At 35.8% G+C, this 26,015-nt stretch overlaps 4 protein-coding genes across 9 annotated transcripts; 1 reads left to right on the plus strand and 3 right to left on the minus strand.

The window, feature by feature from the left end:
- The first annotated feature begins 5,503 nt into the window (after positions 1-5,503).
- On the plus strand, positions 5,504-9,420 carry LOC102624982 (protein DEHYDRATION-INDUCED 19 homolog 6-like). Of its 2 annotated transcripts, none has more exons than XM_006476830.4 (5): positions 5,504-5,743; positions 7,246-7,388; positions 7,734-7,811; positions 7,924-8,153; positions 8,985-9,420. In XM_006476830.4, exons 1-5 carry the CDS (start codon positions 5,665-5,667, stop codon positions 9,085-9,087), a joined length of 633 nt encoding a protein of 210 aa, XP_006476893.2. In that variant the 5' UTR covers positions 5,504-5,664; the 3' UTR covers positions 9,088-9,420. The 2 variants fall into 2 exon arrangements, with proteins under 2 accessions (XP_006476893.2, XP_024954879.2); XM_025099111.2 differs by lacking the exon at positions 5,504-5,743 and adding an exon at positions 5,828-6,500.
- Positions 9,421-12,520: 3,100 nt separating this feature from the next.
- Positions 12,521-14,406, minus strand: LOC102625264 (elongation factor Tu, chloroplastic). The gene has a single exon (XM_006476831.3). It carries the CDS (start codon positions 14,192-14,194, stop codon positions 12,743-12,745), a length of 1,452 nt encoding a protein of 483 aa, XP_006476894.2. The 5' UTR covers positions 14,195-14,406; the 3' UTR covers positions 12,521-12,742.
- A 1,649-nt stretch (positions 14,407-16,055) lies between these two features.
- Positions 16,056-20,309, minus strand: LOC102625534 (probable serine/threonine-protein kinase WNK3). Of its 2 annotated transcripts, none has more exons than XM_006476833.4 (8): positions 19,796-20,309; positions 19,617-19,654; positions 19,241-19,468; positions 18,944-19,167; positions 18,702-18,859; positions 17,675-17,855; positions 17,457-17,594; positions 16,056-17,345 (listed from the first exon to the last, which is right to left on the minus strand). In XM_006476833.4, the coding sequence occupies exons 1-8, from the start codon at positions 19,832-19,834 to the stop codon at positions 16,558-16,560; spliced, it is 1,794 nt and encodes a 597-aa protein (XP_006476896.2). In that variant the 5' UTR covers positions 19,835-20,309; the 3' UTR covers positions 16,056-16,557. The 2 variants fall into 2 exon arrangements, with proteins under 2 accessions (XP_006476896.2, XP_006476895.2); XM_006476832.4 differs by having other exon boundaries at positions 19,791-20,307.
- A 1,274-nt stretch (positions 20,310-21,583) lies between these two features.
- LOC102626194 (50S ribosomal protein L19-1, chloroplastic-like) lies at positions 21,584-24,812 on the minus strand. Of its 4 annotated transcripts, none has more exons than XM_006476835.4 (6): positions 24,653-24,812; positions 24,356-24,543; positions 23,847-24,080; positions 23,665-23,751; positions 23,417-23,550; positions 21,584-22,087 (listed from the first exon to the last, which is right to left on the minus strand). In XM_006476835.4, the coding sequence occupies exons 2-6, from the start codon at positions 24,524-24,526 to the stop codon at positions 21,982-21,984; spliced, it is 732 nt and encodes a 243-aa protein (XP_006476898.2). In that variant the 5' UTR covers positions 24,527-24,543; positions 24,653-24,812; the 3' UTR covers positions 21,584-21,981. The 4 variants fall into 4 exon arrangements, with proteins under 4 accessions (XP_006476898.2, XP_024954339.2, XP_006476899.2 ...); XM_025098571.2 differs by having other exon boundaries at positions 21,584-22,100; XM_006476836.4 differs by having other exon boundaries at positions 24,649-24,779.
- Positions 24,813-26,015: the final 1,203 nt, after the last annotated feature.

Here is a 26,015-nt window from a genome sequence, read left to right on the forward strand (position 1 = left end):
GATCCCTTTAGCCAAGGCTTTAAAAGGAGGTAGCCCCCCACCCCCAGCTTTAGGGCAGGCAGTAGGCACACCATGCTTTGCCTTCAAAAGTACCACATCCTGGCTAAAACCAAACCAAACCAAACAAACAAAAAAATCTCTCCAGTCCACTAATTAAATTGTCCACAGGGGAAAAATTTTTTCCCCTGTGGAAACGTGCCGGCACTACTGCACATTAAAAGAGAAAAGTGCATGCGGAAGCAGGAATATTAATATATAAGATATGCGCGCACAGCAAAATATCACAGGCACTGCTGCCTCTGCCTCTTAGTAAAACCTTTCCCATTTCTTTGCACCACCCTACCGCCACACATAAATTGCCTCATATACACTATAGCTTTTCTCAACTCCATGGCATCGACACCGACACCGAGACCGATTTGCATGTTCAGTTTTACACTCCAAAAAGTCATTCTAGGTTTCAGTCTCGTGAGTTTCATGAGATGGATGGCCTGTCTAGATACTGTTTGATGATCAAAACTAGCGGCTAGTGCTAGATGATTTTGTGTGTCTTTTCAACAAGGCGCATGCAAGGGGGAATCAAGCCTTCTGGTCCGATCATTAGTCGTTACTAGTATTTATTCATTCAGATTGATTTATCTTTCAAGTGTTTTATTTACAGATTTCTAATACATATGCAACATGTCACGTATATCGCACGTGTACATGTTGCCGTGTGTTTTTCTTAATTACTCAACTTCTTCATCTTTTTCTTTTTAATTTAAGATTTAGGGTTTTACGTACCTCTATTAGATTGCATGAGTGCGTATTGTGGTACAAATAACTGAGAATATGCCAGATGTTATAGTGTGGAAGATCGATGTTGGTGTATTATCAGTATTTTGATTGCAGATATATATATATATATATATATATATGATTTTTGTAGTTAATGCTTACTACTGCTTCTTGATGGTATGCAATAAAATTCTCAGGCAAATGCTATGTTACAATAATTGTAACATACATTCTTCATGTGAACCACACAAATTGTGGGTCCTACAATTTTGTGTGGTTCACATGAGGGATGTATGTTACAATTATTGTAACTTAGAGGCTCCCAAATTCTCATTTAGCGTTATACTCGAGTATATCAATTAAATACGAGTTTCACGACATGGTAAAAGAGGAGGGAGAAAAAGGTTCCCGGAAAATTTACACGCGTGTTAGATGATCAGAAGATGAATCTAAAGTTAAGGAATAAGGATATTACGATTTGTAGCAAATATACAATTAGATATGGATATTATCCATCTATATTATAATTATTCATGATTGATACTCTATATTTCATTTCTAGTTTTTGATGCTGAATATGGATAAGGTTTTATCCACGGATAAATATCCTCTCCTAATCTGAGCTCTCATGAGCTTTTAATGATCTTGTACTATGTGTATTTAAGTGATAGCGTATGGATAAAATTTGACTTCTTCATTTTCTTTATTTATTAACTAGCAATTACTTATGTGTATTTTTACTCATGAGGAGATCAGATCATGAGCGAATCTTAATTCTTTATCCACATGAATATGGATATCCATAGATGTCCGTGGACATTAAATTTGTATTTCTAAATTCAAAAAATAATATAACAAATTAATATAGTACAATATAATTAATAATGTATATATTAATAAATTCTTATTCATTTTTATTTATATTTCCTAAAATCATTAATTTTAAAAAGTAATTAAAATTATTTTTTAATAAAAACATAATAATAAATAAATATCGCTGGTGGTATTTTTCCATTGCCCGCGGTGATACTGCCAACGATGGAAAAAGTAGCCAAATAATGATGAATCCAATACCATTGGATTCGAAAATTCACGATCGACCCAATGATACTGAATTTTGTCAATAGAAAGCTAAATGGTGGTGGTAGTACGTAACTTGAGGTGACTGTCAATTAGAGGAACGGTGAAGTGCAATGCGAATTGAGTCAATGTCGGCGGCGTCCGACGAGTTTGATAGTCATGGCAATACACGTCACAATATCATCTTTGACGCCAGTGTGAAGTTTCCACCACCCTTTGGATCGCATTAGTGCCACAAATGTTTCGTTTTTGCTGAAAGATCAATAACGTTGCATAGATCACGAGATGATGATTCCGATGGTACTAATAAATTTATCAGCATAAGACCATTTTCACAGTCACTGGGGACAAGGCCACCATGGGAACAATGTTGCCGGCGACTGGACGGTGGTGTTACAGGTGAATGTTTTTCTAAATTTCCAAAATTAAAATATTTTTCCATAATTTTGTTGTCAGGGTAGATTTGAGAATAAACGTTTTTGTTGAAGATCCTTTTTGGGTTTTTAATTTTTTAACCTAAAAATCAGGTAAATAAATCTATATCTCTTATTCAGTTCAATTGGATTGGATATATAGATATTCAACTTGGACGAACCAATTTGCATCCCTAATTACGGTGATCAGTCTGCTAACAAATTAAGGGCATGTCCAGGCTTTGCTTTTATGCCACGGAACCACTGTCGCTCCATTTTTGGTGAAAAGGGCGTACTGTTAGCTTGCTGATCATGACGATGATATTATATATGAAATGACAAAACAATTAAGCCCTTCCATTTTTCTCTAAAACTATTACGTACGCCACAAATACTAGAATATTCTCTTTGCATCTGCGGCTTTGGTTCTTGACATTATCTATCCTTTTGGATTAGAATTTTCTCCAGTATTTTTTTTTTTAACTTTTTAGTCTCTCCTACTCTTTTAAATTTAGTGAAAAAGTTCAGCTTGATTGTCAGTACCAAAAAATAAAATTCAATTTTGACTACTTATTTTTCTAAGAGAGAAAATGAAAGAAAAAATATTAAGAGAAATTTGTTTGTCATTACTTTTAACCGCGATCCACTTTCATATATATTTATCTTCAAAGTCAAAACTTAAATTAAAAATAACTCGCCACTTACTATCATTGCCTAATAGTAACCCACATCCTTCAACATACATTAACGGTATAAATTTAAATCTTTACACGAATTTAATTTTCTCAAATTTCAAAAGAGTGAACATCTTTCCGTATATTTGTGAGAGTAAATTTCTCAACAAATATTGGGGATAACTCTATTGTATTTTACAATAATTTTTTTAAAGAATGAATATAACTCAAAATTGATAATTTGTTGACTTATATGATATTGATGATGATGAGTGCTACTAATTATGCATACATATATTCTTTTACCTTTTCTTTAATCAAGATAAAAAGTTAAGGGGTTGACTCTTTTGGGCAGCCCCAGCTACGAGATCTCCATTCCCATGCTAGACGAACATAATCAAAAGCACTTGCTGATTGTAATCATCACTCTCTTCCACCCTTTTTAATAACTTTAATCATAACAATTTGACTAAAGCTGCCACAGCTCTCTTTTGAGTTAGAGAGATCACCTCTGTCTGTGCGGAGCACAAATGTCCGTTCAATAAAATCATATGACTGACGCATAGCAGTTTGGTCAGCCTGTCACTTTTTTTATTTACCATAAATTATTATAATTATAATTATTTAGGAAAAAAAAAGAGATGAAATTCCTCATCTTATGTTTTGTTCCTTATGATTTGGGCCTCTAAACGTTCATAAGGTGCGTCCAGCCCACCAGAGTTGTGGAAGCAGTGGCCCATCTGAAGCCCAAGAGGGAAACCGCCATGTGATTAATCAAAGAAATTAGTGGCACGTTCTTTAATGGGGCGAGTTAGGTAAGAGTCAGGATTGCAAACAATTCTCTTTTAAGGAAAAAGAAGACCAATTTCTTGGGTTTAATTGGCCTTCTTTCTGAAATTGAGTCATGATGGTCAAAATATTTCCGTGCCCACGAATAACGAATTTCGTCACTAATCTTTTGCTCTTTTGTTGTTAAGCCCTTTTGTCTGGTCCTCTCTTTTGTTTTTCTCTGAAAAACAAAATGAGAGCTGAAAAGTGGGTCATCAGTGGCTCTTCCAAGTAACCCACATCAGTTGGGTTTCTCAGTTTTTTCAGCTTTTCTCTTTAGTCTGTTATCATTCGTCATAATCTTAGTCTACAGCTGAAGTAGGGGAGTTAAAAATTTGCTTCTGTGGTTTTTGAGTCCTGCAATCTTTTCAAAAAAAAAAAAAAAAAAGCCCCCTTTTGTCTAGGTGTAATGCACCGCCCCTAGAAGTTGTTAATATATTCCATTCTTAACAGGAAAGCAACTTTTTCGTACAACATGATGACTCACTTAGGTTGTCTTTATCTAGGTTTTGTAATTCTAGTTGAATTCATTTAACCTTATTCTTGCCACCATTACTAGATTTCAATCACCTAATCAAACCCTACTAGACTTTTTAGGCCATAATAAAAGACTTTAACCCAAATTGGATTTGACACTACGCTAGTGATAATTACTTGAGTCACCCGTGATAATTTTGTTAACGTGCAACGTTATATAAATTTGGTTTATCTGAATTATACAAATGTAATGAATCATTAAGTTATATAGTTTAGTAGTATAATTATATTATATGATTAGACTACCAGGCTTAATAATTCTTTTTAAACTTTAATAAAATTTAGAATCTTTGACCAAATCCGTACTATTTATATGTATAATGAGTTTTTAATCGGAGATCCTTGACCATAAATATGGTCGAAAATAAACTAAAAGTTAAAAGAATATAAATTTTTATATACTAAAGAATAAAATATATTTTTATTAAAGTTTGTGCATTTTTATCTTTTAACTTATCCCTAGTTTTAATATAGTCATAGATCTCGGAAATGTTGACCATATTAAAGTTATGAAAAAAATTAAAGGGCTAAAAAAAGATTTTAATATATTATTAGAAAAAATATACTCTATTAGAGTCTGTATTTTTTTATCCTTGATTTATTCTTAACTTTATTATAGCCCATTCTTTAACAAGGTTGCATTATATGACTCATTTTATTTACATGACCCACCATATTGTAAACCAAAAAGGGGAACATTAGATTATTATATGTAAATCATAATTAGAAAAAAAATAAAATAAAAAATAGAATTAAAGTGTTACTGTGCTATTATTCTTTACGAGAAATTCAAAAATACATTACAAATATTATGTTAGTCATATAATAAATAAATGATATTATAATATATGTATATTTATTTTAATAAATTACTATATAAATAATAGTTCATTAAATTTAATTTTATATATATATAATTGTATTACTTTATATATAATTGTATTACTTCTTATCTATTTTAAAATTTTTCATTCTTAAAAATTAATACCCTAGGTCATATGTTGTGTAAAAGGTAATGAAAATAAAGTAATAGATGACACAAGTCATATAATTCTCCTTGAGGAAAAATAAAACAATTAATTTATTCATGTAATTTACACCCACACACGTAATAACAGTATGTAGTGTGGGGATGTACATTTAATTAGTTTACCACGTGTCAACCATCCCTAAAGTAGCTTTTGTGTGCCAGAAAAGCTTCTTCACAGATTATATGACTAAGCTTCTCAACAACACGCCACAATCTAATCGTCATCTCTCAGTGCATAGCAGCATCAGTCCTTGACTCTGTTACCGGAACCTGACGTTTATCGCCGGTTAAAGCTGACGTGTGCACCCAGTAAGCTGATACCATCATGGACATTGACTTCTGGGCTTCGAGAGTCCACTCTGCTAAGCACTTCTCTGCTGTTCGAGCTTCACGACTCAACACCGGTACTTGTTTTCTTCTCTTTTTACCCTTTTGGGCTCAGGTTTTGTTTACATTTGCTTATGTGTTTGGAAAATGCCTTAGAATATATATATAAACAAGTTTTATTGTTTGGCTTCTTATTTGGAAGTATGTGGCTACTGGGTCATAAGTTATTATTCTTGTTTTGATGATACGTTCAAGTTTTCAAAAAAGAGTTAGTATTAGGTTGGCTCAAATTCATGTGTTTTTAGAAGAAAGTATATATAATCAAATATTTTCATTTTTACTTCCATGTATGTTTGTTTGTGTGTGTGTGTGTATTGTTTCCCTTTCTTGATGCAAGATTTAATTTTTGTGTTGAATTGGAGATAAGATATTCCTTTTGGATGCAACTCTATAGTTGGTTAATATTAGAGAATCTTGTAGATCATTTTCATTTATTATAGGCTTTGTTAATCTAAAAATGGGGTTCAGAAATTTGATAGCAGCTAAGGAGAATCTTGATTTGTTTGAGCCTAATCACTCCCTAAAAGTGATAGAAGATGCCGGTCAGTATGTTGAATGACACTGATGATGATAGGATTAAACGTCGCGACAGATTGTTGGATGAGATTGATAATTCTTTCGATAAGTTACAGGCAATTAGATTGCAGTTGTTGAAGGAAAACTTGTGTGATTCATTGGGTCTATCCAGAGTTAGTGATCAACATGATTGTAAGGAGAATTGCATTGCTGAAGGTGAAGATGATGAATTGAGTTATGGAGACAACGAGTATGAAGGTGAGAATCTGATGTTTTGATTGAAAAATGAATAAAAAAATGTGGTACGAAAATCAATTATGCATATATGTCGCTGGTAGAGTTTTAAGGAAGGAGGATGGGTGCATGAAAATTTTGAGGATGATTATGGTTGGTGGAGACCAAAATTTCTCATCATTTTATGATGTATTTTGCAATACTGATGAAGTTTTTTTTTAAGGTTCTAGCCGTTGCAATCAGAGGTTTGCAATGCTGATAAAGTTTTCTTTAGGTTCTAGCTGCTGCAATCAGAGGTTTTTCATTTGGAACTGTCAAAATAGTGTTCAGTGTGGGAGTTTGTTTCTGGATATGATCCTGAATCTTTCGACTGTGACAGAGTGTTCTGCTTTCTAGTTTGTTGCAAAGCACCGATGGCTACATTCCAGTATGGCATCTGCATTTGTAGAATTGCTTTAGAAGGAGTCAGCCGTGTATTTGAATTCCCTAGATTCAAGGTGTTTTTACCATTGATTGGGCTAGACAATCGTACAACACTTAAAGTGTATAAAGGAGACCATATTACCATATTTCAAATGTGATTGATCTATGTATATTTCCTGTATTCTTTCGAAGTGGACGTATTATTTCTTTTTTTCATTTTCCTTCTCGGTACGATGGTTTTGTTTGCGACCATGGATTTAAGCTGATTTTTCCTTACATATTGCTTTTAAATTGTGGAATATTGTCTAGGAAACAATTTTTCCTAACTATTTTATGTGTCACGCAGATAATCATTCAATAGTGGATGAAACAGAAATAGATGATGATGTAAAAGCTTGCTTTCCGTGCCCCTTCTGTTATCTTGAAATTGAAGCTCACATGATCTGTAGCCATTTGCAGGAAGAGCACTGCTTTGAAATGAAAAATGCAGTATGTGCTTTTCTTTATCTAATAGATCCATTTTACATCTATGTGTTTTGCCATTCATTGTCAATCATTTATTTCTGATTTTATTTCTAGATGATAGTAAGTTGCTTAATATTGTTAATCTAGACGCTTCTTTGATTCCTTGATCCTGCTCCTGGAACATGTGATATTCATTTTCCAATTCTTTCTTATTACATTAAAGAGATAGGTATCCATATAATCCATTATGAATGCCATTGAACAATGTGAGGAGATAATTGGATTTCCCGCATTACCGCACGTAATTAGTTATGTCCAATATCTTACCTTGAATTGAATTTGGTGGCTGCTTCATTGTCGCTCTCTCAGGTTTGTCCTCTGTGCGCAGCAAACCTAGGAAAAGATGCTGCTGAACATTTTATGGTACAACATGCTAGTTCGTTAAAGGTACTGTTGCCTGTTTTGGATCTTAGAGGTTTGAAATTTAGTATATGTATGATCTCTTTGAGTATATTTAAGTGCTTTGAGATACAATAAAGAACACCTTTATGATTTGCAGCGCAGGAGAAAATGTCTGAAATCTGGCCTCAGGAATGGTGGTTCAGCAATGCTTGGCAAGGAACTGAGCTCGTTTCTTGGTTCACCCACAATTGTTAGGGGAAATGCTCCTGAATCTCTACCTGATCCGCTGCTATCACCATTTCTCTGCAGTGGAACTCTTTCAGACACCAAAGGTATCCAGAAAGATGATTGTACCAATAAGTTCTCTTTAGCTTCGGATTTGAAAAGGTATCCTCCTTCCTCAGAATATAAGTTACTGTGGTCACAGCTTTTATTTAAGAAGCTAGCAAACAAAATTTCAGTTTTTAGCACAATGCATTTTAAAATTGATGTGTTGCTTGTAATAGGAATTTATTTATAAGAAACCAGAAAGAAGAATTCCATACTCTCCTTCTGCATAGTTTTATGGGGTAATTTTATCATGCACTCCAGAAACTTGAATAATTGCAATTTTTGTCCCCTTTTCTTTTCTTGTTAACTGGCAACAGATTATATGAGTTTTTAATTTCCGTCTGTCCTGAGCTTTTTGTTGATGCTTCTGTTGCCACTGTTTGGGAAGTTGCTTCTTCCTCTGGAACCGAGGTGATTTTCTGTTACTTGCTGGTCTGCTGTGTGATTTTCTTGCATTTACTTCAACTCTTCATTCTTTTCTTCCCCTGAGAAGAGATGTACGCGTAGAGCGTCATGTGGCCATTGAGGCAGTTCGCCGGAAACTCTGCTGATTCAAAAGATTTTTCATTTCCATTGCTGTTTAGCTGTAAATAGTAGCTGTACCATAATCTGCCTTTTTACCAATAAACTGAAGAACGTTATTGTCCATCTATCTCAGTTACATAATAGCATATCCCATGGTAGGTTTATTTCTGGTTTTTTGATGCTCAGTCATGAAAGTTGTATGCTAGAATGAATCAGGTGTACCCTGAAACTGCTCTTATCAAATTTTTTCATATTCCTCGAAGTATCCTGCTAGTCCTGCTGATAACCAAATACAAGTGTCAACGAGAATATTTTGAAATGATGCAAAACTTGCTATTGACTGAATGCATTCCTTTTGTGCAGTGCCGGGGGAACTTTGCTAGACGATGGGCATGAAGAGAACATTGAAGAAAAAATGCAGAGAGCAACATTTGTTCAGCAGTTGATCATGTCAACTGTCTTCTAGGTCTTCCTGAGTCTTGTGTATCTATCACAAGGTTTGGCAGAAGATGCAAAGGCCTGTGTGGCGGTTCATCTGTTGGCCCTTACCACTGATGTTGTATTACAAGCCAGCTACTGGGGTTTTAGTTCAGATGCACGATTTAAGGGAGTGAAATAGTTTCTATATGAGGTGTTCTTCTAGCAAGGTATCTAGAAACGGTGGCTATATGAAGTAAGGGAATGTGAATCTGTAAATCTAGGAGCTTGTAGACTGTAAAGCCTTCATTTTATAATTTATATGGTGTATAAGTAAACTCTTCTGATCCATCCTCATAGTTAAATCTCCTTGTTATTTCCAGTCTTCAGATTCCCATTTAGACTCATCTGCGTATTCTACAATAACTATTGTTACCATATAAAACTCGATGTTAGGTCTTTAGGCGCGGTCCAAGCCAAATGGTATGTATTTTACGGCGGACTCTGTTGTCTCCGAAGGATAAGCATTAAACCAAGCAATTAACAAGCTTCCTACATTCTTGGACCATGCCTGGGAAGAGGAGTCTAGAACTTAGTCTTCAGTTTGCTCTGAAACTAAATGGGTCCTTGACATGTGGTCCACCAACGACATGTGCAATATTGCCTTATTTCCCATTATTTCCGCATTCCATGCATTATTGTTTTGACTGTATATTTTGTTGTTTATAAGCGGTTAGTACTGTAATCATGCGTTACCCATTGACTCTTATAAAAAGCCCCGAAGCTATTAAAATAAAGTATTGAGAAAATTTGTTTCCCAAATCAAGCCACTCTTGATGGAAATAAATGAAATCTAGAGATTTTATTCAAGTCCAAAGAACATTTTCCTATATGATCATTTTAAAATTCTTTTCTTTTCTTTTGTTATTTTCACTTCAAATCATTACAAATTACATATCAGATCTAAGCCATTATGTTGGAGCAATCACTATAGGCTGTAGCTTAAAAGGCACGGGTACATTAAAGTGTGACTCAATTTGCATTAAACTCTTGGCTAAGTCCATTAAAAGGACCTTAGCTCATAAAAATATACCTTGTGAAACGTACGGGTATATTAAAGTGTGACTTAATTTGCATTGAACTCTTGGCTAAGTCCATTAAGGGGACCTTAGCCCATAAAAATATACCTTGTGAAACGAGGCAGTGGAGAATCAATTATTTTATAAAATTAAATAAATAATAATAAATGTAGTTTAAAATTGTAAATCTTAAATCGTATACATATACTTTTTATTCACATATATCGGTTATTTATTTGCTTTACACTTAAAAGTCAAGGAGTTAGTTGATAATAACAGGTTAAAGAGGCTTATTTAGATGAGCATGCATCACAATTGAATGAACATGATTGATAATGTGAATTACTTGTGGATTAAATGCATGGACAATGCATGCATTTGATATTTATTGTAAAAGGATGAAGTTTCGTTTGTTCTTTTTCAGCGCTGGGGGAGTTTACTCAACACATTTTGCAGTCTCCTGCACTACTCAAGTAAGTATGCAACTCTGTATGATGACCTCCTTTCCTTCTGCCCACTCTCCATTCATGCGGTTCTCAAAGCAGAAGAGAAAGGGTGGGAGTAGGTACCACGAACCCTCTTTACCACACATCTATCCAAAAGCAAGTGTATTTCAGTGATTCCATCGAATGCTCTTTATCTCTTGGCAAATTAGATAAATGACTTGTGAAACGTATTAGAATAAATGCATGACTTGTGAAATGTATGCAGATTATGCAAACAATGCATGCATTGATATTGAATGCAAAGCATGCATCTGATGTCTTTCGAAGCCATAGCTATAAAAAAAGGGCTTGCATTAAAGAACAGAGGGATCGATTGGGTTTGAAGGAAGAGCATTTTCAAAATCTATTTTTTTTTCCCAAAAAAAAACTTTTTTTTTTTTGGTCAAAAAACGTTTCCGAAAAACAATCTGAGAAATTTTTTTCAACATTCTCCTAAAAATATTTATGAGAAAACATTTTAAAAATTCTTTCAAAAACATTTCCAACTTTATTTCAAAGAAACATTTTCTGAAATATTTTTCAAACGCATTTCCATATTCATTTTCTAAAAATATTCTATTTTCTCATATTTTTCCTAATTACACTTTATAAGCTATAACAATTCTAGAACATTTGATATTAAGTTAATGGTTTTCTATTATTTATTGGTGTATTTTGCTCCCACATCACTACACACAACAAGTGCCTTATTTCAATTGAGAATGAACTGATCCTTGTGACACAAGGCCTGGTGAAATTCCTACAGCAAACAACTGTCAGTATTATCTAGGCGTTATAGCCCTTCTTTTATTTTACTGGGTTGGATTATTCGATGGTAATTTTGATGGGTAAGGTAGCCAATTACACTCTCCATATGGCATCATACATGTACAAGTCCCGCTAACAATAGAAATGTGAATTGTGTATGTCTAGTTCTCCATTTTGAAATGTGCATTTTATAGTGGCTGAGTAGAGGAGAATTCGATGATGCCATATATTACGTCCAAAATTCTGTTTAATGAAGATCGAATTCGACCTTCTTATTCAACCATTATCGTTAGGTTTACTGACCTATGCCATGTTCTATAGCCAATAGAAGTATCTACCCGGTTCACGTCTACTACAGTTTGCATGGCACATCCCTGCGAAAAGTGTCGATGGTGTTCTTCTTCCAAATTTCAGGAGATTTTAGAAATGAGACAGCTTGATTATATTAGAAACTGAAAGCAGCATGTCCATCCCAAATTCAAATATCAAGATGTCATTTGTTATAATTGAGAGCTCAATTTGCTAAAAATTGTTTGTTCCCCGTATTGCTTGGGGTAGCACTACTATTTGAACCATATCAAGACAGTAGAAATACAAAAATATAGATACTGTTTATTACTGTAGCACACAGAGTAGGATTTTCCTGATCAAATAGGATTTTCCTGACTTCCTAGGGAGGCTTATCCATTCACTATCGAGGAAGTGGTGGTAATTGTGAATATTGTTAGTAACTTGGTGGAATGAGCATAGAAGTAGATTACCAAGAGCAATGCACAAAGCTTAAGTATGGATAAAGAAGGAAAGAAGCATTGATCAGGTGAGGAGAAAAATGGCCCCTTTACACAGGCAAGGCCTGACTGGTAGATTTCGAGAATAAAAAAATATAAGATAAGCAAGAAAATGTTTTAATTGCAGCTGCGGGCTCATAATTGTTTTATATATTTCTTATCATCAGAAGCATATAAAATTCAACCATGAATATAAGTTGGGTTGAACTATAAGGAGCACCCAACCGCAAATATTTTATCAATACTCAACATAGTTAGAAAACAATAACAAGTTGCTGATAAGCACCATCAGAAATACCAGAACTTTTTCTTTCTTATGTTGAAATATTTACCACAGGCAAATCAACATTAGCTGAAGCAACTGAGGAAAAGTGAGTCATATTGAATTATCACATGAACATTTTCCAACTAGACTTGACATGAGTTCAATGCAAAATAAGAACAAAACTGCAAATTATATGACATTAGGTTCTGGAAGTTCCTAGAATGGTGAAACTAATTCCATAAAAACTTAAGAATATGAAGTTTAACACCGCTCAAAAAAGTAAAAGATAATCCACTGCCCATGAAAGTTCCTAGTACTATCATTCAATGATGGACTGAATAACACCAGCTCCAACAGTCTTTCCTCCTTCTCTGATGGCAAATCTCATCCCTTGCTCACAAGCCACTGGCATAATAAGCTCCACAACCATCTTGACACGGTCGCCAGGCATAACCATCTTGGACTCCTCGTCCTTGTCGTTCATAATAGAAGACACCCTTCCAGTCACATCAGTGGTCCTCATGTAAAATTGAGGCCTGTAACCCGCAAAGAAAGGTGAGTGCCTACCACCTTCTTCCTTCTTCAACACATACACAATGGCCAGGAACTTAGTATGGGGAGTAATTGTTCCGGGCTTGGCCAACACCATCCCTCTCTGAATATCAGCCTTTTGTACACCTCTAAGTAACAACCCGACATTATCCCCAGCCATTGCCTCGTCTAGAGTCTTTTGAAACATTTCAACCCCAGTTACAGTGAAATTCCTAGTTTCCTTCAATCCCACAAGATCAACAGTCTCTCCAACCTTAATAGTACCTCTCTCAACACGGCCAGTGGCCACAGTACCACGACCAGTAATTGAAAACACATCTTCAACAGCTAACAAAAAGGGCAAATCAGTTTGTCTTTGTGGGATAGGAATGTAACTATCAACAGAATCCATAAGCTCATAAATCTTATCAACCCATTGATTCTCTCCTCTCTTAATACTAGGATTAGCCATCAAAGCCTCTAAAGCTAAGAGCGCAGAACCAGAAATAATAGGCACATCATCACCAGGAAATTCATAAGAAGAAAGTAACTCACGAACCTCCAATTCCACAAGTTGCAACAGCTCTTCATCATCAACCTGGTCCTGTTTATTCAAAAACACAACCATGTTAGGGACACCCACTTGCTTAGCCAACAAAATATGTTCTTTAGTTTGTGGCATTGGCCCATCAGCACCGGACACCACCAAAATCGCACCGTCCATTTGGGCAGCGCCAGTAATCATATTCTTAACATAATCGGCGTGGCCAGGGCAGTCCACATGGGCGTAGTGTCGGTTCTCGGTCTCGTACTCGACGGTGGCGGTGTTGATGGTGATACCACGGGCTCTTTCTTCGGGGGCGGCATCGATTTCGTCGTACTTTTTAGGGGCGCTGTTGCCCATAGCGGCTAAGGCCATGGTTAAGGCGGCGGTGAGAGTGGTCTTGCCGTGGTCGACGTGGCCGATGGTTCCGATGTTGACGTGGGGCTTCTTGCGTTCGAATTTGCCACGAGCGGCGCGTACGATGAGGGAGCGGCGGCGAGTTGTTGTGACGGTAACAGCGGTGGTGGTGGTGGCGAATGGGGGGAGAAAGGAGGAGGAGAGATTGGATGGGGTTAATTTAGCACGGAGAGCAGTGGTGGAGGGTAAAGAGTTTGAAGGAGAGGCGGAGGCGTGAGGGTGCGTGAGTTTTGGAGAAGTGGAGGCTACGGTGGCTGCTGCTGAGGCTGAAATTGCCATATTTTGTATTTTAGTTGAGTGCAGAGAAAGCGTTTGCGCTTTTGTCTCAAAGAGAGAGAGAAAGAAGGACTGAAGGAGATTGAGGGTTTCGGGGTAAAGAAGAAAAAATGAAGGAGAGGAAGAAAGGATTTGGTATGTTATCTACTAAATCTAATCTCCTACTGCTGGCAAGACAAAAGAGGGCCTCACATGAGTTCTATCCACTCCTGCCTTGTTCACTAATCACTAGCCTTGTGGAATGGGTATTTCCATTTCTCATCTTTTGAAAAGTTTGCCTTTGGTCTCATAGAAAGTCTATGCAACGTTAGTTACGTACTGACACGTGTCTGGTCTATTTGGGTCATTACACTAGTAACTCTCTTCCTCCTTATTTTAAAGAGTGTTTATTAAGAGGATAATTTATTCAAGTATTTAATTGAATTTCTGCATGAAAAAAGAAATGAAATAAATTGTATTTGCCTTTTCTTAAATTATGTGTCTTGTTTTAGCTTGAGCTTCAGATTCAATCATTTTTCTCTGAATTGAAAATAATGAAAATAAATTATTTAAATAATTTAAATAATTTCAATTAAAAATGGGTGTCAAAAGACAGGGTCAATCTCTCGTATGATAGAATTATTGTCTAATTTTAATTTAAAACTCTTAATGTTAAAATTTGGTGTCATCATGACTCATGACTATAGGCAAGGCAACGAATCATATATTGTGATGGGACGTTAATACCTGTACTCGTACCCAATTAGTAGAGGACATCCCTGCACTAATCCTTACCCACTACATCATCCATTAAACCAAAAAAAAAAAAAAACTTATGCCCCCCCCACCCCCAATCCCCTATTCCCTGTATCCCCTTAACATTTTTGATATCTTTATATATTTAAAAATAAATGATACATTCACTATTTAGCTTTAAATAAACATGCATCACTTTATTTTAAAATATTTTTAAAAAATTATTTTCAAGTTTAGATGAATATTAATTATAATTTGATGATTGTTAAGTTCAATTTTAATCAACGTATTACTAAATATTTGGATCGAAAACAAAAGTCTCCACTTGACATTAATAAGCTACTAAGTGCTAATGTTTAAGTTTTAGGATTTAAAATTTTTTATTTTAATACTTATTTGATTTAGCTATTAATTTTAACTTTTAAAATAGTAAAATCAAATACATAGTTAATAGTCTAAAGAGTTTAGTGAACAGGTATAGGTATTAGTAGTATATACTTGTATCCAACCCACCCAATTAACAAATATAAAAATTATACTCATATCTAATCTAATCCATTTTACAAAACGAAGATATAATTACATTCGATACTCAATATAAAGGACTTCAAAACCTCGCACTCGCGGAAATTTTTTGCCATCCCTGAAGGCGAGAGTTATGGTCCAGGGCGAGGTGAGTGAGTGACGGTGATGGTAAAATGGTTTTAGTAATGGTAGGCCCACAAAGTCAAGCCTCTTCTTGTGCCGCGTGTTTGATTTGAGTACACGAAGGTTGGTCTTCAAATCCACCATAAAACCTTCGGGTCTTGACAGCCACAACCCATATAAAATGAAATAACTGCCCACCTCCACTTAGTCCTTTCGGCATGAATGCACTTGTAAGGTAGCCAAACCCAAAACTTTCAATGATTCAAATGCTACTGAAAATAGATAGCTTTGTAGTTCGTAGTATGTATGTACTATGTGGAGATAACATGGACGGTCTTTATAAATTCCAGGAGTATAATAAATAAAAGAACATTACAAAGGCTTCTCAACATCTCAAGCTCAAGCAGAGAAAGATCTCTTTAATTCAAGCAATGCAAAAATAAGTAAGAGAGATGAAGCAAACAACACAAAAACAAGTCAATTCACCAGAAAGATTGAAACACATTCTCATTCATTTCAACAGCATTGAAACACAAAGACTTTTGAGTGTAAGTGTAAACCATATGTACAAGTATGACAATATCAGACCAAAATGTAGACAAACAACAACCACGTGACTCGTGTCTATAATACACCAAAAATTATCAAAGTAACATCGCAGTGCAGAGCATCTTCTATTTGTGGAAAATAAAACTAGCAGTGCTTCCTCAGTGCATGGGACCGCCGGGAGTAACTCTCAAAAGAGACACTCGGTTCCTTCAGCAATTATGTTTATCTTGGCTTACGTTGCTGTGCTCTCTCTCAAGTCTCATTTAAGACTTGTTGCCCTGCACAATGTTACGCTGCTCAAATCATGCTTCCCAATATGACCAATGGTATAAAAAGTATTTGAGCTGCTTATGAAATATCTTCTGCCGTTGTATAAGATGTATAAGATTATGTTTCATTCCCAGTTACAAATTAGCTCTGAAAACACGTGCAACTTAGCAGTGCGTCCCAAATGCAGGAATCTTCAGCTTAAACATACCTAAAATCTTTCGACGGATTTCTGGAGAGAGCTCCTTTAGAAAGTCTGATATAGCTAACTCGTGCTTCCTCTTTAACTCATCTACCTCCTTTTGCTGCTTTACCAACAGATATTCAAATTTCTCCACAACATGCTTGAAACCTTCTGATTCAGTATTTAACAATATTTCACATTTATCTTCCAACTGATGGGTTGTGCTGTCAAGTTGCAAATTGGTGATTCCACTGCCTTCTTTTAAGCCAATATTACCAACACAGTCAGATATGTGCTCATCCTCCAACTGTTCAAGAGATGCAGCACTGTTTGGACTGTCATCATCTCTGTAACTATCAGGAGTTCGTTCATTGTGTTCACTCAAGCTGTACTGGTTTGAAGTAGCAGACTTGCCTTGAGAGTTTCTATTAGTTTCCTTCGGGGAGTCAGACCAATACTTATGACCTGATGGCAATGTTTCCATTTGAAGACCACTGGGCGAACGGTTAGGCTCACTCATCATTACGGAAGCTTCATCATTGGTTTTAGGAGAACAGATGCCTAAATTTGCCATTGTCTCATACATCCTATCTCCAGCAATTTCCTTAGGTTCCCAGTCTGGAATATAGGACTGAATTTCTGACTCAATCATTGCAGCAATTGTTGAAACGTCTTGATCTGTTAGGTTCAACTCTTCAACCATTTCACTAGCAACAGCAAATGCTGTGTCTGCCTCAGGATCGAAAGGAAAGTGGATATTGCGAAAATGACCTGAACCATGGAAAAATTTGTACTTGAAAATTAATTTTCTGGATATGGAATCAAACGAATACTAACAGTCACACATGTGAGGAAGGGGAGAGATAGAGAGCAAGAAGGAACCTGTTGAATCTGCTATTCGTAGTTTCAGAACAATGGTGTTAATATCCCTCCTCTGACCTTGCACTGTAAAGTCTCTGCCTGTCTCGGCAGAAGAACCATATGCAATTTTATCGAGATTTACCTGATGAGAAGTTTCAGCTGCAACAGCAATGAAAAATGTAAAGATAAAAGGAAAAATGTCTTCAACCACTGTGGAAACCCTTGAATACCAAATTCACCTGAGTAATGAGTTTTTACTCGTAAAGAACGGCCTACACTCTCATCATCCTCTGATTGGAGAAAGGGGTCCCCCAAAAGTTCCTTAGCAGGCAACCGTTCAGAGACTTCTGCAATGCATTTTTCTATAAATGCTCTAACTCCATTATCTGCCACTTTTGCCAATGATGCTGGTTTGATTCCCTACAAAGGAAAATGAACCACAATGATGATCACAAGGCTAACTGTTTGGTGAAAGAAAGATTGGTGATATAGAAATAGGAATTAACAATAAGAGTACGTGATATACAGATACTTACAGTTAATGTTTCATAATTGATTACAAATAGTCATGTCAAGAGGGAAAAGGATTATTAATGTAACAACGGGTCAATGGAGAATCTTTGCCATGGCTACACAACCATATGGTCTCTTAAACTGATGAGAAACCCGAATCCAATTATAATTTCTAAATCATCGTGCAATGGATTCAAACATTATTTGTTGGTATTGTATAATGCTAATACCAATAGAGAGCGAGAGAGAACTGGCAACTGATTTCTTTACCAATTAGCTCACAAAGATTCATCTAATTGAAAACTCGGGATATTAACCAATCAGCAAACAGGTACAAATAAAATCTCAACAGAATGGACAATCCATGCCATTACATCCTGTACAGAATACTGTCGCATTATGGAGTACATAGTTCGAGTTAACATAGATATTCAGAGACAAGAAAGCCTGTCAATTATCAAAAAGTAAGAAAGACATATTTATCAATATATATATAATCAATTCCTTAACTCATGACTTACAGCTAGAAATTTTAAATCAACATAAGAATCATCAAATGATAGCTAATCAGAAACAGTGAGCGTCTAGACGAACCATATAGGCTTCATTTGAAGTTAGTGATTGTAACACTTGCGTAGTTCTAACACACAGGTATTTAAGTTACATCTTCCATAAAGCATGAGTAACGAATGATCTGAACCAGTAACAAATACACAACAATTATAAAAAAGCCAGAGATCTCAAGTGACTTACAGATGTCACTTTCTTGTAAATTTGAGCAGCATTAGTACATTCAACATATGGGTACTCAACAGTCACCAACTCGAGCAAGCACATGCCAAAGGCATAGATGTCCACGAGCTCATTGTATTCCTCCTCATATAGCTCTGGTGCCATAAATTCTGGTGTGCCTATTCAGGTTACATCCAACTGAGCCTCATTAGAGATCACATTCAGAAAATGCTACAAAAACAGTGAAAAGGGAAAGTCCTTACCGATGACACTATGAGCTGAACGTGCCTGGGCAAGAATAGCAGCCAAACCCAAATCACCAATTTTCACCTCACCTTGATTCCCATTAACAAAAATATTGTCACACTTGAGATCTCGATGAATAACAGGAGGATCATGACTGTGAAGATAAGAAAGGCCTTCTAAAATCTGCCTAGACCACTTCTTCAATGCCCTTAGGTCAACATGCTTATGTTTCTTTCGATACCTAAACGTTGTTAAAATATAAAAATCTAAGAGAATTCAAGTATAAAGTACTATAGCAAATTACCAAAACTTACTGTCTCAGTGTCCCAGAAGTGAAAATCTCAGTAATGAAGTTGATATGTTCGTTTTCGGTATCGACCCATGAATTGTAAAATTTGATAATGTTCTTGTGTTTCAAAGTTTTAAGCAAATGAACTTCTGAATAGAGACGCTCCAAATCCTCAGAATTACGCAATAGATCAGCCACCTTAATCTGATTCCACGCTACTTCAATTCCTTCCAACTCATCAAATGCTCTGTATCTGAATTCCCACAGCTTGATCAAGGACGCACAAATACCAATTCCAAGCATGAATCATTTTTCATACTGAACTACTTGTTCCATTCACCATAATAAACTCGATATTTAAAAAACAAATAAATAAAAATAAAGTCATTGAAGAAGGATACACTTTTTTGAAAGCCCCTCTTCCTAAGACCTCTTTATACTGCCCAAAAAAAAAAACCCCATTAGGCACAGTGCCGATAAAATAAACCCAAATTGTAAACTAAAAAATACCTATGATCTTCCTCACGAAAATGATAAATTTCATAAAAATTAAAAAAAAAAAAAAAAAAACTGACTCGACCGTAACGAGCACTGGGATCAATTTCAACGAACTCAGCATCAGAGTCGTCCGGGTCTTGTTCCGACGTCGTATCCTGCGGCATTTCTCGTCTTTTCACACTCGCCGAACACCCAAAAAAAAAAAAAAAAACTAAAACTTTTTTGTATGATTATGAACGTCCGAAGTAGAAACAAAATGAAGAGAGAGACGAGAAGAATAAATACAGCAGCGCGTGGGGGATGCGTGAGGGGTTTGTGTACGTTTATGTTTCGTCAAAGTGAAGCGTTTTGATGGCTGCCAAAATCAGCAAAACCGACTCTTGACTGATTGATTAGCTTTTTTGAAAAAAAAAAAACACAAAACAAATCTGCGTCAGCGTGCAAAAAGTTCAGATTTGTGTTCATGTGGGAACGTGGGAGTGATCGAGTTATTATTATTTTTATTTTCTACCATATATTTTTAAATTTTAATTTTTTTAAATTTATATGAGCTGTTTTAAATTAATATTTGTTTTATTACAAGAATGATTTTTTTTTTGGAAAGGTATGTTTTAGTATTCCGACTTCCGAGTTTCTAATATTGAAACAGGTCTAATCTCTGCTCTGATTGTGGTGACGTGCCACCTGTTCTTCTTATATACACGTTTTAAAAGATTAGGTTTTTTAGGATTGAGTAACCTGTCTGTCAACTTTAAAATAAAACTGGGAGCTGGCTAAGTTACAGATTCTGTAACATACAGATCCAACTTAGCCAGCTCCTGATTGGTTAGCTAGCTACCAAACAAAAAACAATTGCATGCTTTTTCTCCATATGCAGGACAGGTGTGGTGCATGCATTGGGTGCGTATGTTACAGAATCTGTAACATTAGCAACCTCCAATAAACTGAATCAGGTAAGGAGATTCAAAAAGCCCAAAGGGTCCAGTATCCAAACAATATAATATTTTTATTTTTAACGCTACAGTTACTTGTTATTTCAAGTAAAGTGCTGATTTAGCGTACAAAGTATTTTTAGCGTCTCAAACTTGTACCAGAGAGGCGTGTACTCGGGCAACAAAAGAAAGAAGCAAAACGACAACTTCTCATGAAACAAAATATCAATTGGATTTTTTTCCACTTTATTTACAATTACACTGATTTTTTTATTTAATTTGAAATATTAAGAGAGACTAAGTGAGAAAATTTTAAAATTTAATTTTGACCATCCTTTTTCACTGAGAGATTTAAAAAAAAAAAAAAAAAAACTAAAAGTCATCTCGCTGTTGATGACCGTTATCCAACAAATACAACAAAAAGTCAAATTTCAAGCTCATTGCTCATCTCGTCTCGTCAATGGTACTAGAAGTTTAATAAAAAATTAAGAATGGGGGACTAGAACTTACTGGGAATCGCCTTTCTGAAGAGACGGACATAGGAGGGAAGGTGGCAGATAAGCTGTTTTGCAAAGGGAGCTACTGGTGGTCGAATGGATGCAACTCTGATTTGCAACAATGAGAATGGGAGCTTCCAGGTTTCCAGCTAATCAACCAATGACAAGAGAGATGCACATTATTAATATATAATTTAGTTGACTTTGATTATTAATATTGATTTTGTCTCATTACTAGAGATAGAGCAGCTGAGATGCGTCTTTGAGATACGGAAATTGTGTTTCCTCTTTTATCAAGCTGCTATTCCAAGCAAGCCATCGGGACAAGCCAACAAATTCATTATATTCTCTTAAACAACAGCCAGCCCATAAAGAAAATTTTACAATCATATCATAATTTGTTACATCATGAAAGCCACCTGCAAAATTGTGGAGCTCTACTTTAAAGAAACAGAAACAACACCTTCATCTCCATATTATTAACCGAGTACATGCAGCATTACGCGTATTGATGGAAGAAATGAGCTGTCTCTGGCGCAATGCCCATGTTCAAATGCATGATCTATAATTACAAAACAAGACCTTTTATGGGTAACATTAATGAAGCCAAAATTTTACCACTTCTAGCGGCTTTCTGGGGATTCCATTCAAGTTTGGAACTCCTTGCCCCTCCCAACCATGCCAGCACAGCAATTAACAGAGATGCTAAACTAAACCTTAATTGGAAAAAGAAAGGGTAAAATGAAAACACAAATAGTTTGTGAAATTTGTCACCAATGCAATACAACCCAACTATCCATCACAAGGAACTCACAGAATCCTCCCACCAATAAAGCTTCTTATTTATTTCTAAGTGGATTCAGCTTATCCCTCAGATAGTAAAGCTTGGCCCTCCTCACTTTCTTCTTGTCCAGCACCTTTATTTCTAGTATATTAGGTGAGTACCTGTCATCCACCACTAACTTATTTGGTCGTTATCCAGATAGAAAACATCTTCTATTGAAATAACAAGAAGTGTACGTAACTCCATACTTTCACTAATAACTGAAACCAACCATACACATGAACAAACATAAGAGAAATGTAACTGCATAAATCCAATGGCAAGTGTATTAGGCAATTAATACTCAGTTGTGATGGAGCTGAAGGCGATATTATTGAGAACATCATCCATATGACATCACATGGCTATCCTGGAAATTGTATTTTGCTTAAAAGAGCATAAAGATGACATGAACTTGGCAAATGACTACAGTCTAGCAAGGGTGGAAAAGGGGTAAGACTACTGATATTTTACATTTAACCAGAGAAATTTTATACCATCCACATATTAGTTCTTCTATTTTCAACATTCATGTTATTAAAAATCCTAGTTTCATCGCAAAACAATACAAGATAGTGCTAAATACTATGGGATCATGGGATGGATATATGGTTGATATGCTTTAAAGAATAAATTTCAACTGTCTCAAAAGATGCGGATAACATGATCTCTTGTTGCATCTAGTTTGGATTCCTAACCTGATGAAACATGTGGGCTCATTATATTTGGTTCAGTACTGTGCGGTCATAGCATCATAACTAATAGGAAGTCAAACCATCCATTTAGGTCAATATGGACTTATCTTGATCAATTTCACATAACACAGATCTCCCATGTCAAATAAGTAAAATATGATGGGTGGAATCGGAGGTTCATCAAAGTGAATGACTGGAAATTGAATAACAGTAGAGGTAACATGCATTGTATTACACTTCAAGGGAATTCAGATGGGAACAGCCAGAAAAGCACTGTTTATTTGCATGTGAAATAAATCAAATCTACATTCATAGCAACTTTAGATCATAGTTCCTTACAGATTCAGTAATTACAAGAATAATGCATTAAATTTGTCATCAATCAAGAAGATAAAGAAAACAGTTTCTACTTAATAAGAGTGGGGTAACAGACATTCCTCTTGCAAGAGTTTGAGATGCTAAAACTTTTGCTGAAATATTTTACTCATTAATTAAGAAAAATTCAATGCATCAAACAGTTCCTGATCAATTACATGCATAAAAATACATGCTTAATTCTTAGCAGGTGAGGTTCTTTTAAATTCATAAAATCATACTCGAAGTAATGCATTGTCTAGGAGCGATTTGTCTACAAGCCACTTATGAAAGAGAAGAGTGGGAGAAGACACTTCTTTTGCAGTTCAGAGCAGCAAGACCAACAAGACATGAGAGGCCATATATCGTGTGTGCTACAAACAAAAATCCAGCTTTACTTACAAAGGGAAAAGAGATTCGACTCCAACCCCTGCTACCAGCCTCCTCAATCTAAATGTAGTACTTATACCAGCATTACGCCTTGCTATAACAATACCCTTTAAAGTTGAAACACGTCTCTTGTTCTCTGGAATTACCTGTTCACACCAAGAATCATAACGGAACAAATTAACTGCAATTCCATCAATAAACAACCACACTCACTCCCGACAACCAATAAGAAGCAATTAAGCTAGCAATACATATCATACCACTTTTAGTTGCACGATATAACCAGGCTTTATATCGGGGATCTCCCTCTGTGACTTCACATTCTCCACTGCTTCCTTATCTAGAATCTGCAAAGTATAACAATATAACATCAAAGGATATTGTATTGAGGAGCATAATTCATGTTAATTTGTAACAATATTAGCACCAAATGCCTACATGCCTGCATTATATGCCTGGCAGTTTTATCAAGCCTCTTAAATTTGATGCGGGGAGCCAAATCAGAGGAAGCAGCAGCAGGAGGATATGAAGCTGATTCAACTGAACTTTCCGATGTTGAAATACACCTGTTGGCAAAATGTGGCTCCATCATTGCTGGTGGAAACAAACCAGGCCCACTAGTTCTAATGTAATAGTTCGAAGAACCCCAAGACTCGGTTTGATAGCCATATTTTACCTGCCAAAGAACCTCCACAAGTGTCAAACAAATTTTTTTTTTCCTTTTCCTCGACACCCAAACTCAGGATATTAAAAAAAAAAAAAAAGTTATCCAAGACAGTTTATAGGAATTTTCGATATTTTTGGAAGAAACGCAGCATCCTTCCTCAGTATAAACTTTTCATTGAACAAGAATTAAATCAAGTGATAATAAGCGCCGCCCCCCACCCCCACAAAAAAAAAAAAAAGAAAACTAAAATGAAACGAAAGACATAATAACCAAAGAATTGCGACCTGCGAGCGAGTAGCTAACAAGTGGAGCGAGCGGGATAGAAAATTGTTGAAAGAATGGAACGAATGACCGACAGATTTGGTTGAAACGACTCCGTTTGGGATTGAACAAGTGTTTGAGCTGGTAAGGGCATGCCTTTGAATTAATCGGATGCTCCCACGAAAGGACTGCATTTTTAATAAAATTGAAGCTGCATTTTACAAGCAAACAAACAGGTACATTCCTTTCAGTTCCTGTACAAATTAGAAAGGGAAAAAAGAAATTTACAAATGAAACAAGAATCGAAATTGCTTACTTACAGGTACGGGATTAGCTTCGCTTTTGAGCGAGTAAAAAAGATTGGGAGATTTTCTGGTACAAATCAGAAACCCTCGAACGACAATTTGGGGGGTTTATGATCGAACGTGCAAGGACCAAAATGCCCTGATTCGGCTTTCGCGGCCCGGCCCGATAACCAACCATCCATACATATTGTCAATTTCAACCCATCGGAACGGTATTACTAAATACACTCAGAAAATGTTTTAAGTACAGCCACCCTCCGCTTTGAACGAATTGAGAGTGGGTGGGTGGGTGGGTGGGGAAACTCATGCTTTTAGTGATTAGACCAAGGCCGAATGATGACGGTTTCATGTCTGAGACCATTATCAACTTTTCGAAAATGTCGTTGGAGGTCATCTTGTAAAATGCCACATCAATTAGCTGTCCTCCACAACTTTGGAGGTTAACGTTTCCACCTTCACTTTGATTTCTCATTATTATTATTATTATTATTATTATTTTTTAATACACTGTTATATAGGACTACTATAATTAGAGGCGTGTATATTGATTTTTTTAGAGTTTTTCTAATGTTCGAGGGATGTGAGTGGACTCGAACTCGTGCTCTCAAAAGCCCATCGGTGATTTCCCACTGTTACTTTAATACAAAAACAAGCCGTATTTGAGTTATATGATCTATTATGTTTCTTTTAATCTCCTCTGCTGCAAGAAATGTTCTGTTGCTGGCTAATCAAGACCGTGCAATTGCAGACACCTTTGCCGTTGAAATACAAATGCAGAGTAGACCACTGAGAGATTTAGACCAGATCTACAGCTGTAACCGTATATTCCTCAAAGACTTTATTTTTTATTTTTTTCAACTGCTACTCCCTGGATTCCTTTCTTACACTTCTTTTGGGGGCCCAAAAAAAGAAACAAGAAAAAAAAAGTTAAAAAGGTTAAAAACAACCACATACAAACTATTTTTAGTATGATTTTTTTTCTCATCAGATTGTAAGAATTGAAAAAAGAAAATCTTTAAGTAGACAGAGACAGACCCACATTGAAACGCAAACTTTTTGTCATGCTGTCAATTAGCCCCGCTCCGTGTTCTCCAAATGCGTTGCATATTTTACGTACAAACCCTACTCCGAATCTGGTGAAGGTACTGGTCATGGGAATAAGTAATTTAAGTATGGCAGAAGTAAAACCACCTCGGATTCAATAAAGTCGTCTTGTTGAAAATAAATTTTTATTAGATAAGAAATAATATTTTCGTTGAGTTCCAGGTAAGAGCAGTTAAGCAGTTTAATATTCAAAACACATGTTGTGCTACGTACACTCACTCTCACTCAAAATACCTTTTTTTTTTTTTTTTTAATTTTTCATTCACAAAATGAT

Source organism: Citrus sinensis, chromosome 3, assembly GCF_022201045.2.
Source record: "Citrus sinensis cultivar Valencia sweet orange chromosome 3, DVS_A1.0, whole genome shotgun sequence".
NCBI classification, from domain to species: Eukaryota; Viridiplantae; Streptophyta; class Magnoliopsida; order Sapindales; family Rutaceae; genus Citrus; species Citrus sinensis.

Coding starts and splice junctions, on each gene's coding strand:
- LOC102625534 (XM_006476832.4), bottom strand. CDS start 19,877: ATGCCGCAGGATACGACGTCGGAACAAGACCCGGACGACTCTGATGCT. Junction 17,595..17,674: donor AGTAAAAACTCATTACTCAG/GTGAATTTGGTA, acceptor TTGCTGTTGCAG/CTGAAACTTCTCATCAGGTA. Junction 17,346..17,456: donor ACGAATAGCAGATTCAACAG/GTTCCTTCTTGC, acceptor TCCATGGTTCAG/GTCATTTTCGCAATATCCAC.
- LOC102626194 (XM_006476835.4), bottom strand. CDS start 24,526: ATGCAGTCCTTTCGTGGGAGCATCCGATTAATTCAAAGGCATGCCCTT. Junction 24,081..24,355: donor TGTTAGCTACTCGCTCGCAG/GTCGCAATTCTT, acceptor GTTCTTTGGCAG/GTAAAATATGGCTATCAAAC. Junction 23,551..23,664: donor ATATCGTGCAACTAAAAGTG/GTATGATATGTA, acceptor TGGTGTGAACAG/GTAATTCCAGAGAACAAGAG.
- LOC102624982 (XM_025099111.2), top strand. CDS start 6,263: ATGCCGGTCAGTATGTTGAATGACACTGATGATGATAGGATTAAACGT. Junction 6,501..7,245: donor TGGAGACAACGAGTATGAAG/GTGAGAATCTGA, acceptor TGTGTCACGCAG/ATAATCATTCAATAGTGGAT. Junction 7,389..7,733: donor GCTTTGAAATGAAAAATGCA/GTATGTGCTTTT, acceptor TCGCTCTCTCAG/GTTTGTCCTCTGTGCGCAGC.
- LOC102625264 (XM_006476831.3), bottom strand. CDS start 14,194: ATGGCAATTTCAGCCTCAGCAGCAGCCACCGTAGCCTCCACTTCTCCA.